Source organism: Erigeron canadensis, chromosome 9, assembly GCF_010389155.1.
Source record: "Erigeron canadensis isolate Cc75 chromosome 9, C_canadensis_v1, whole genome shotgun sequence".
NCBI classification, from domain to species: Eukaryota; Viridiplantae; Streptophyta; class Magnoliopsida; order Asterales; family Asteraceae; genus Erigeron; species Erigeron canadensis.
The window spans coordinates 29,510,113-29,522,482 of NC_057769.1; the positions used below are offsets into that span (position 1 = coordinate 29,510,113).

At 34.1% G+C, this 12,370-nt stretch overlaps 2 protein-coding genes and 2 long non-coding RNA genes across 7 annotated transcripts; 1 reads left to right on the forward strand and 3 right to left on the reverse strand.

Moving 5' to 3' along the window:
• On the forward strand, positions 1-2,835 carry LOC122583514. The gene is made up of 4 exons (XM_043755909.1): positions 1-166; positions 380-583; positions 691-897; positions 2,570-2,835. The coding sequence occupies exons 1-4, from the start codon at positions 1-3 to the stop codon at positions 2,833-2,835; spliced, it is 843 nt and encodes a 280-aa protein (XP_043611844.1).
• A 1,368-nt stretch (positions 2,836-4,203) lies between these two features.
• On the reverse strand, positions 4,204-6,061 carry LOC122582307. 4 transcript variants are annotated; one of them, XR_006321159.1, is made up of 5 exons: positions 5,978-6,061; positions 5,359-5,449; positions 5,053-5,212; positions 4,842-4,902; positions 4,204-4,531 (listed from the first exon to the last, which is right to left on the reverse strand). It is a non-coding gene; the product is annotated as an uncharacterized LOC122582307 (long non-coding RNA). The 4 variants fall into 4 exon arrangements; XR_006321157.1 differs by having other exon boundaries at positions 4,205-4,531; positions 5,053-5,272; XR_006321160.1 differs by lacking the exon at positions 5,359-5,449 and having other exon boundaries at positions 4,208-4,531.
• A 204-nt stretch (positions 6,062-6,265) lies between these two features.
• LOC122582309 lies at positions 6,266-8,033 on the reverse strand. Its single transcript, XR_006321161.1, has 5 exons — positions 7,741-8,033; positions 7,333-7,426; positions 6,891-7,240; positions 6,666-6,770; positions 6,266-6,559 (listed from the first exon to the last, which is right to left on the reverse strand). It is a non-coding gene; the product is annotated as an uncharacterized LOC122582309 (long non-coding RNA).
• A 751-nt stretch (positions 8,034-8,784) lies between these two features.
• On the reverse strand, positions 8,785-10,004 carry LOC122583515 (uncharacterized protein At4g26485-like). The gene is made up of 3 exons (XM_043755911.1): positions 9,893-10,004; positions 9,679-9,801; positions 8,785-9,396 (listed from the first exon to the last, which is right to left on the reverse strand). Exons 1-3 carry the CDS (start codon positions 10,002-10,004, stop codon positions 8,798-8,800), a joined length of 834 nt encoding a protein of 277 aa, XP_043611846.1. The 3' UTR covers positions 8,785-8,797.
• Positions 10,005-12,370: the final 2,366 nt, after the last annotated feature.

Below are 12,370 nucleotides of genomic sequence, written 5' to 3' on the forward strand. Positions count from 1 at the left end.
ATGGCTTCCTTGGTCGCTAAAGGCCTTGTTACTAATATGATCAGACCTGTTGTCATGTTTCGTGCTTATACGGGCGGCGCATCATCTCCTTTCTATAGCAGCCTATTCCGTCCAGATGACTACTCTGATCATGAGTTTAATTGCAGATCCAGTAAGGTCCTTCATGGTGGGTTTTTCCATTCTGTTTCATTTTTATATACAATGAACACTCAATTAGTATAGTTCAATATTACACAACAATATAATATAATGTACATCCTGAAACATTAATCTTTTTATTTATATACTATACTATAATAATATAATATAATTTGCGGCGATCGATGCAATAACTTTTTGATTTGTAAAACGCCTTTTCCGATCTTTTATATATTTGCAGATCGATCGATGGCTTCCCCATTTGCTAATCCCGTTGCTTCTAATCCCCTCAAGTCCAAATCTGTCCCCTTGTTTCGTCCTGTAGCAACAGTATCTTCTCGTTTCTATAGCACTAATACCGAAATCGATCAAGTGAATAATAATCTGAAGTTAGAAGGCAGATGCCAGGAGGATACTTTTTATCGTGTCCAACAAATTTACAAGGGTTCGTGCATACATTTATATCTCAACATATTTTTTACACTTGTTCGTTTATTTGTTTGTTTTATGATAATTCTTCTATTTTTCCACGTGTCATGGTTGTTGTTTCAGAAGCGTATTGTTCTCAACTCTCAGCAACTAGAAATTTGGCTCGTTTGCTAAACAAGCTGGATGAACGTTTCCATGTTCGTCCAGCCTGTGAATCTCTTAGGTGGGATGTGATGGAGGATGCTAAAGCCCTTTACCTAGTCCGCGACATGTCTGATATTACGGGAAGTGTAGCGACGGAGGAATATACTCACTTTGATAGCTTTACTGGTATGTATCATTTAACTTTATTTCTTTACATATGAACTTTATGTATCATCTAACTTTGTTTAGATTTAAAATTTGGTAAATTCGTGGTAATGATCGAGAAAGTCTTTTAGCAAAGTTAAAAAGAGATTTAAATGAAATTTGCTAGTTGGCTAGCTAGGCTTTTAAAGATTTATGCTTCATTCATAGTTTCATACCATGACATATCTTTATACAAAATAAAAACCAAATTGTAACTCTTTTAGCCATTTCTTTAAAAGAAAGCAAGTAAGCAACTCTATTGTGTTTGCCTGACGGTAGGTTTAAGGGAAAAGTCTCGATTCAAGCGTAGGATTTTTTTCCTTAGAATTTAAGTGACGATCTGGCTGTATACTCTAACACGGGCTCTCTCAACATTTGTTAGTAATCCACATCTTAATTTAAAAAAAAAAAAAAACACTTTAGGAAGAAAACTTGTGGCTGAGATCGATTTGTTTTTTTGAATCTTCAATTTTATTATGGTTTCAAATATACACGTACTTACCCAACGATTTATTAGTAACTCGCTAAGCAATTACTATTTATCTTTTATTGGACGAATAGTAACTCGCTAAGTAGACGGTTGTTAGTTATCCTGGCGCGTTCTGCTTCTTATCTAGAGAGGGGCGCTGAAATCCTTTCCTTCCATAATTCCATTTGTGTTAATATATAGATCTAATTAGACCGGAATAAGTTATGGGAGCTGAAAAGGGACGAACCCACCCATTTTTCGCCTTAATTCGCCCCCAAAACCGCCCCTCGGGTGAACCCTCTACCCGGTGAACCCACCAGTTCACCAAATTGGTTTTACCAGCCCAAAATTTAAAACAAAAACCCCACTACTCCATTCAGAACAAAGGACTACCACTCCCCCATGCACATGACGCAAGTGGTCTCACCCTTCAAAATCCACCCATATCCACTTTATTCAAAGGACAACTCTTTTTACCCCACACATCACATAACAATCTTCCCATTCTCCTCTCGTCACCACTCCTTATAACCTTAGTAGCAAAGTATATTTGAATAATGTACATTGTGCCATATCACCTCCTAGGGTCATATTGAAGTAAGCAAAATATATAGTTTATTTGATTTTTCAGATTGCAAGATGGTTAAAAGGGATAACCTTTACCGATGTACAAATATAAAATAAAGTATTCAACCCCGTACAATGTGTACATCGACTATATTTAGTATACCATTGATTTTTACATAAAGAGAAAAAAATATAATCGAATAACTAATAGATGAGACTTTTATTATATGGGGATGAACGTTAAATTCAATATTAAGTAACGATAGTAATAATAATAATAATAATAATAATAATAACAATGATAATAATAAAAGAAGATGTATGTATACATTTTCATAAGTTCGACCAAAGCCATATATACTTTATTTATTATTTTATTATATACATGTTAATCTTATATATATCTAATAAGAAAAGATAAAAAAAGAAATAAATAAATAAAAGATATAATTAAAAAATAAAGAAAAAGAGAGTATGACAGAGAAGCTGGAAAAAATATCCCAAAAAAGAATATGGTGGTGTTACGTGTGTTTTCAAGCTCATGTATTAGTTTAGATTATTAGTTGTGCGTATGTGTTAAAAAAATAATGAAATTAATCTATGTTTTGTATGTTACAGGAGCGTCACATGTCTTTGGTTGTGTGCGTGTATATGTCTGGACGGATCTGATTCGTATCGTTGTAGGAAATGAAGGCCCTAATCCTGGTGTCACTTATGGAGGATTCTTGATCGGGATTACGTTACCGGAAAATGTTTTCATACATGAACACAAAGTTAGACATATGAATGTGAAGAATGACGTATTGAAGATAACTATCCCTAAACATGAAAATCAGTGGATCCATACGATCGAAACAAGAGTAAATTTTATTCCATGGATATAACTTGTGTTTGAAATATTATATGCTATTTTCCAAAATAATTATGTTCTCATATGTACTGTAGACAGATATACTATATATATAAGAGAGGGGATTTTTAATTATATGAATTGCAAGTAACTATCTATCAAATATAAACACAAAATATATGAATGTCACTGTAACGTGAATTGTCACGATATTATGTAGGAAGATTTCCTAATCTTGTATTCGATACTCTATATATTGTAGTTTTAGCACATATTGGGCTTTAGAAATCTAGTATATTTTCTATTATTGATATGATATGATCGAATCATACGGGGTTGTTTTAAGGGTCGAGGGTTGAGGCTGAAGACTATTATAAAAAATATTTGGTATTGTTGGGGGTTAGACTACCTACACCATATGTGGCATTTGGGGTTGTAATGGAAAAAAGAGAGAAGTGGAGTTGATTGAATAGTGGGATAACCTAATGATTGATTTTTTTATTATTATTTTTTTTACTTAATATTAAATAAAAATACATTTTTATTTATTTGAAAAAAATACAATAAAAAATCTGATTAAAAACACATTAATTGCTAACTTTATTAATATTAACAATTAGCATAATGCGAAATTAACAAATGTACTAGTTTAGGGGCACCCATCCAATACAAACACTTTAAAAATAAAAGTATGTAAGAACCAACCCAAAACACCCACATCATCACTCATACAAAAAGGTAATATCAGAATTAAGGGTTGACGGTTGAGAATTTATTTGTTTTTTATTTTCTTTTCATATTGTAAAACGGTTACTAAGTCTATGTTTTATTTTTTTTAAACTAAATTTATGTACATCATGTTTTTTTTACGGTTTCGAAATATTTGTGTCATTGCGTATATCAGACGAAGTCAAATAACCAATGACATTGTAATCTTTTGTTTTTATCTATGGGTGCACAAATACTTTATAAAATAACTTTGGATGCACAATAACTTGAAGATATAATTTGGGATGCATTATCAAACGAAGGTTTTTGTATTTATGCGTTCTAAACTCCTGCAAACAGTTCTGTTGACATGGCAAGTCGATGATCATAACCAACCGTTCATGTTGGAAAACTTTTACATTTCAAAATTTTAAACTGCCATAGACGTGTAATGTATTTTTTCCCCCAATTTTCATGGCTTTATGAACTTATCTTTGTGTACTACAACCGTCTCATAGCCTTACGTCTAGTTTGTTTATTTTTTTTTTTGTCTCTTTCGTTTTTTATTTTCTTAAGAGTAGGTGTAATAAGTGTTTAAGCATTATTTTTTAGTCCTGTTTGATTTTTATTTTTTTAACAATAGGCGTAATAAGTGTTCGATTTGCATGAATTCGAATTCATTCAATTCGTCCTCCTTAATTTGAATGCATAGTTCTTTGGATGCACAAGACATCTTAAACAAGTGGATACACAACTCTTATATAAAAAGGATGCATAACTGGTGGTAAATCCAATCTACAAGCAACCTTCACCAATTTTTATAATACCAGGAATGGCCCAATATACTTTGGGGAATTGGTGATTATAAATTATACTCGTAATTATTAGTAATTAACCCTATGTTTTAAGGAAATGCTCGTTTATCTGATAATTACTTTTTCACTCTACCACCTTCCGTTACAGAGTACCCATTGCCATCAGCATCCAAAACAGGTGATCCAGCATTACAGCATTTTCCTTTTCTGTCACAACCGTAAATATAGTAAAAATAGCAGAACTGTGATGGAAGTGTGGCCAGGTTCCAGTTTCATTATAATATTGTTTTTGTAAGTATAAGTTGAAAGGAGATAAGATCAATCAAACCCGACAGACCCATTTCCACCCATGCTAAAAAAAGACTTGCTTCAACCCAAACCCATAATGACCCATTACGCGCTCCATCCACTTTGTCACCCCATCACAACAGAAACAGGAGCACGAAGTATATCAGTATATCAGTATCACATCTGCAAGATATGTGTGCGACTGACTCAGAAGGAAGAAGAAACCTACCACGGCGTTTCCCTTCTAGTTTTTTAAGATACTGATCAAGTTGTTGAATATGAGCATCCATCTGAAGCAATAATATTTTTCAGCTGTTAATATCAATTTCCATCGACCAAAAAAATCTCACAACCGAATTCCAGAGACAAATACTTTCAAAGAACAATATTTCAAATATTAACACAAACACAAGCATAAAAAAGAGCGTTGAGTATGGTACCAGATCATATGCTTCAGCTCATCCTGTGCGGTCTGGGAATTTGTTAAGTGGAGCTGTGGAGTACCCGGTGCAGTCCATCCAGATTTAACTCCCTCTCTGAACTTATCTATTTCTTGTAGGGAATGTAGTTCATTTTCCCGTTGAAAGTCTTCAGATGTGGCTGCCCATGAAAGTGCATGTCACATGAAATGACATGATGTTACACTAGGTTTTTTTAACTCTGCATAACAATGTTAGACAAGATATATAACTACATCTGCATTGTACAGTGTGAAGGAATTCTTTTATTAGAAAAACAAAAAGTACCTTGCAACAGCAACAACATCAGGGAACAATTACATATTCTTTCAGCATCTCTGCTATATATCTGAACCGTCCCATCCTCCAAATAATGTATCTATTGTACACTGAAACAGGTTAGCCACTCGTATATATGGTCTTTTCTTACAACTTCACTGCCACAATATGTTGCCCGACACCATCAAATTTGTATTTACTAGTGAATCTATATTCTGAAATTCATCTAAGAACTCACATACTCCTTTAGTGGGCTTAGCAAGCATAAGCCCAACTGAAATACCGAATGAGAACAAACACGTTTTGTCATAATGCTACATAACATTGCCTAATCACCCATTATTTAACCGTATCGAGGTACCTGTTATCTCCAAGTCATGTCTCCTTTTCTCACAAGAATGCAAAATTTAGACGTTTTATTTATTATTTACTTAGATAGTCAAAATCTGCTAAACACTCTAAAAGTTATTCATCGAATTCTACAACTTTAAGAAACAAAATCATATTCCAAATATCATCTCGAGCAGCCCATTTTATTACATACAAGCATCTGATTCTGATGCTCATATAACAAATTTACTTATCTAAGACACATCTACAACCCACTCAAAAAAAAAAAGTACCCTACCTGTCTTGCACCATATCCACGCCTACACGTTTTCCTTTCCCATTGAAGGCTCTAATTGGCACTAAATCTAACGGGTCACGAGTACTGCAAAAGAAACTGGCCACCATTTTCAGTCAACTCAGATTACCATCAGGGACTATCAAAGAGAATCAATACTACATATATAGTCTTTCTTTAGCTTGAGCCAGTTACTTTATCGCTTTGCAGGCTCATATGTAGCATCCCAAATTTAAAATAGTTAGATAGAAGCGGATCTCCTTTATACGATGCAAATTATCCATGAACAGATAAAGAGAAGGATGATTGCTACTTTAGCTTATCAAATACACCGTGTTGCAGAGAGGTTTTAATTCTCCTTTTAGGACCGAGAAATTCGAAACTACATCTAAAAATTTGATAGTTACTTATTAAAGCTTCAAACAACAGAAGTACATATGGGAATATGGGATACAGCTAATGTCGATAAGAAAGGGAGGGAAGGAGCTCTTGCCTCCAACTCAGAGCAGAACGTTCCTTCCACAACGCAACGCCCATTTCTTTCATAGCAGCCAAGGAGGAGCTTGATCCATTAGGTCCCAAACTCTATTTGCCAAAGTTGATAATCAGAATCCGGGTACTCATTATCACATAATCACTATCAATACACAGATAAAAACACAATTTAAAACTGAAATGCGAGGTTTATTACCTCATCCACTGCAGTGTCATTTTTTTTTTTACTTTCCTCTGGATCCTTTGACGTCAACCTTGATTCCACTCATTACAACGTTTTGTGAGCATGCGTAGTCAGAATCTGTTGATAGTCATTAAGAAACATGCATGTCACATGAAATGAAATTTAGCAACTATAAATGGTCTATCGATGATGATGATCGAATCATAACAAAACATAACATGATAAGAAACAAGTAACCTGAGATGGAAGAAGTTTTTGCTTCTTGCGATCATATGCTACCAATTCAGAATCCAGAACAATTGGTGTAACATATGGAAAATTTATCTAAGATCTGGATGGGAAAAAAGTGGAACAACCAATGACAAGAAACAAGTTTTGGGCAAATTCCATACACCACCAGAAAGAAGAGCATACAGGAAGTACATAATACGCTTCTTTCACAATTTTGGCATCCTAAAAACTAACATAAATACAAAGAAATAACCAATGAGTCAAAATTCTGAACACATTTTATAACCTCCTTTGTAGAATGAGAGTTGGCTGGCAGTGATGAATGTTTTTCAGCATAATCCAATACCCGAATTGGTCTGCATATTAAAAAAGAAGGCAAAGCCATCTAAACCAATGATTAAGTAAATAATCTAATACAAAGATTTCAATTATAATTCATTAGGATAACCTGAAGTAGACGGATCAAATATAGAGGTTCACAATCAATTAGCACAACAAACAGACCCTTAATGTAATTCTTCTTTTTATCTTGACCGTCTTTCCTGGATTGTTAGCATGAATTAAACAGAGAAAAACGATAAGTTAAGAAAACTTCACAGTAAGGATAGACCAGTATATCCTTCTGTAATAAACCTCACAACTAACATATTCCGCCATATTGTTGGTCTAATCTGGAAGCAACAGTCACCCTATTATCGAATAAAGGTATAACTACTGCTAACCGTTGACAAACTTCCATTATCAAGTTAAAAAACTGCTCCAATAGAACAAACTACTACTACTACTAAGCTCGTATGTTACACAACAAATGTTCACATTCAAAATGGGACTTCAGCCCATTCTGAGAGTCACCTACCTATTTTGCGAATGGTTTCATATTCATCCGCATCGTTGTCATAACAAGCAAGCAGGAAGGCGTCAATTGGTGCTAAATCTAATGAGTCACCAATACTGCAATATACAATGACCACCATTTTAAGTCAGGTCAGAGACTCTTTTAGAGAATCAATACTGCATATATAGTCTTTCTTTAGATCGAGCCAGTTATTTGATCGATTTGTAGGCTCGTATGTGCTAAACCCAGGTGATGGCTAGTGATGAGGACCAAACTCGGGTCATGAACTCTCTGCAACTACTGCAATTATTCTGCCAACACTGATAAAAAGATTACAAACAACAAACGTAAGTTCCCCACTAACATTACAATCAACAAAACTAACGTTTAATTACACATATACATATGCATATCTTAATATGTGTTTCATTAGCAGCAGAAGCTTCGGCAAGCAGCCCTTGAGAATCACAGTAATAAAATCCCTAAAACTTATGACAATCATCAAACTAGATAAACCAATACTACAAACTGCTGAACAAAATACGAAAGTAACATCAAAACACAAGCCATAAGAATGCATATAGAAACGTAAAATCATCAGTACTACGACAAACAGGTCTTGGGGGTTAGTGGGTCAAAAGCCATTTGATGAAAATGGTAACCAACCCAAAACTGCATACACAAAAGAAATAGCTAGACATTTGATGCAACTAAAAGATGAACCAACCAAAAGTGCACATGAGGTCAAAATACAGAGGTTGTGATTCGAATAATATCAGAAAAACAGCTCCAACAGAACAGACTACTACTAAGGTCTAGCCTTACACAACATAACTTGAGATTCAAGATGGGACATGAGCCCATTCAATTACAAAAGAAGCCATTCAAAATCAAGTTTCTTAGGATATATATAGATAGATAATATGAAGATGCAAATCAGTTCCTTTTCTTGGGCATCTTGGCATTCTTGTCCAATTTTTCAAGCAGGGCTGAGCCAGTAAGCCTTTGTGGTATCTGAAAAGAGAGAGATAAATACACAATTAAACCCAAAAGTTGATCATTAAACAATCAGTTAATACTACAATATAGTTGAAGGTTTGCTACTCACGTTGGCATTCTTCGGTTTACTCCAATCAACCTGCAGATCGTAAAAGAGGGATTCGCCCGTCTGCCACTCGCCGCTGGGGTCCTTGCCGAACCCCTTGGTCGGCTTGTACAGAATGTGATCACCAAACTTAAAAGGCTTATACTTGAGGAGCTTCAGGCCAGCCTCCTTAGCACACATCTCAATGTTCCAACCCTTCATCCAATCATTAACACCAGCAGCAACTTGTACCTTCTCCTCTGCATCACCATCATTCACACCAGCAGCAACTTTTAGCTCTCCAAAAGGGTAATTGGTGTTCAACAAAACCCGAACTAGCCCGTTTTGTTCCAAAAGCGGTATGGCTTGCCTAAAGAACCCAGTAAGTAGTTTTCGGTTTGGTTCCAAATCTTCAGACTTGGCGGTGACGTGGTGTGGATAGTTAAACTGTATATGCTTAAACAGTTTCTGCTGCAGGACAGTGTTGCTACCAAGACTGCTTGTGGCATCAATGCCAAATAGAACGGTTACTCCCTGTTTCCTAAGGGCAGCAGTAGTTGATCGCATTCCAGCATATCTTCCGTACGCCAAATCTGAAACAAATTATATATATAAGTCGGTTATGTATGTATTATAGTATTAATATGTAACCCATGATTTTTGAGTTGCCAAAGGAATGTATCCAATTGACCATTCATTACCAATGATTTTGATTGAGTTTACACTTAGCATTTATTGGAATTCTAATCGGATTACAAATTTACTAATCCAAATTTATATATTAACCAACTAGTGGGCCAAACCAAAAACAGAAAAACAAAAACTTCCATATTAACCACATAATTATGTATTATCAAGGCTTTGGTTTGGCTTACCCTCGGATTCAAACACAGTAGCCACCAACTGTTTTGGATGTATCACTCCTTGTCTCAGTATCTCCTTTGAATAGGTGAGATTCCCTTCACCCACTAACAAAGTTGTGCCCAGTGCAACAACATCTGATTAATTAAGATAGATATATCAAAGTATGAAAATCAAATAGATATATATATTTATTGGGTCCAAAAGCTTCATTGTAATATATGGGACAAACTAAAATCAAGTAGCCCATATAAATAGCCCGGCCACTAGCATTTTGGTATTTTCCCCTGAACCCAACCAGCCCGATAAGTATTTCAAATCCAGGATCAATTGTGACCATTTTAAAAAGCCTTTGACCACTATAAATTAATATATAAATATTGCTATATAGTTTAAGATAAGTTTAATCAGTTGTGAGAATGTTTCAACTTCTTTTAGCTTCATGTGTTTTCAAATGCAAAAAAACTTTTAGCTATGTATGTCTTTTTTGTTTTTCTTACAAAAACTTATGTAACTACAAACTCACAATAGTTAATTAAAAAAGAAAACACCAAATGAATAGGCTATTCCCTTCACCCACTAACAAAGTTGTGCCCAATGCAACAAAATCTGATTAAGATATATCAAAGTATTAACATCAAATATGTATATTTATTGGGTCCAAAAGTTTCATTGTAATAAATGGGACAAACTAAAATCAAATAGCCCATATAAATAGCCCACTAGAATTTTGGCCTTTTCCCCTGTCAAGGCCATATATAATTCAACACAACCAGCCCAATAAGTAGTTCAATTCCAAAATTAATTGTGACCATTTAAAAAAGCCTTTGACCACTAACTTAATACGGAGTATATAAATATTTTGATATAAATATAAGTTTAATCCGTTGTGAAAATGTTTCAACTTCATTTAGCTTCATGTGTTTTCAAATGCATAAAAACTTTTAAGTATGTATGTCTTTTTTTCTTCTTACAAAAACTTATGTAACTACGAGCTCACAATAGTTAGTTAAAGCATGGACAAAAAAAAGAAAACACCAAATGGAGGCTCAAAATTTAAAGTTTCTTATTGTAAATCATAGAAAATTATAAACCACAAATAACAACCAAAATGGAGACTCAAAAATGCCCACTACCTTTTCCCTTCCTCAATTCAACACAAATATATAAAAAAAAAAAAAAAAAACAAGCAGCCTAAATCAATAAAACAAGTACAGTTTATACCACAACCCAAATCCCAATAACAGTTTATACATACCCACAAAAGTAAACCAACTTATACACGAAAAAGAGACCCAAATTCCAAAAGCTTCATTAATAAATGGGCCAATTTAAAACAACATAGCCCATATATTTAGCCCCTTGAAATTTAGTTAAAGTATCTTTCGTATTAAAAAAAATCTAGATAAACCAAATGTTATATAAAAATAGTGTACGGTAATAGTGCTTATGGTAGAAAAGAAAAAAAAAAAAGATAAAAACAACCGTTTTCTTACAACAAAAAGCATAAAGTATGTAAAATGTAACATACTTCATCATCTTGATAATAAAACCTGCAAATTGTTTTTGTACGGAAATTGTAACATAAATTTTTACATATATATTCCAAAGATTTGTAGATTTAGAACTATATATGTATATACTTTTTTTTGTTTCCCATACAAATCATCCATTACAAGAAAATATAACTAGATCTACAAACTGAATGTATTGAATATAAAGGGTTCCAACTTTAACCCCCCCCCCCCCCCCCCCCCCCCCCCCCACACACACACACACACACAAACGAGACTCAAAAAAAGATATATATGACAAGAATATATATATATATAAATAAATGTGTGTGTGTGTTTTATGTTTGGTTACACCACCGTGTCCTGGTTTTTGACATTCCATATACATGAAAGACTTTTTTTGACGCATTTTCATCATCTAATGACCACCACCACCAACATATAGTACTACTCTTTATATATATAGCAACAAACAAATAAGTTTTTTATACACCAAAAAAACTTCAACAATTCATCAAAAAAGTCACGTACAAAATAAAAATAAAATAAGAATTAAGAATGTGATTTAACCTCCGGTAGTAGTTTTCTCAAAGGTGTTGTTACTGTTGGATTTAGTGGACGTCATATAGATGGGATTAGTTGAGAGTTGTTTTGTTATACCATTATTAAGTAAACTTAAAGCTGATTTTTTCATCATGGTGATGAAGAACTTCTTAATTTTTTTTATCTGGTTATTATGTGTGAGAGAGAGGTGCTGGTGTTTTTGTGTGAAAGATAGCTAGAGACAGTGTATATGTATATATAGAGAGAGATGTATAATTTCAAAATGAAAATGAAATTATGTAAGTGAAATAAACCAATTATATAAAAAGCTAGCTGGTGGGCAGGTTTCAGATGGCTAGCCTGATCTGTTGAAGCTGGATGGTCTGAGCAATATGTTGCCACAATTGAAGTAAACCTTAGCCTTGCCACTATATGTTTTGTTTCGCACCATCAACCTCCTCACCATCCCAAATAAGCAAAAAAGAAAGTAAATTACACTCATGCCCTCCACACACACATTCATGTGTTTTGTTTTGCCTCAACCATGAACGTACCTGCTGGTTTGTGTGTGTTGATGACCAAAATGACATGGATGCCCCCCACCCTTCAATTCCTATACTTATTTTTCATTTTGTGTAGTGTATACTAT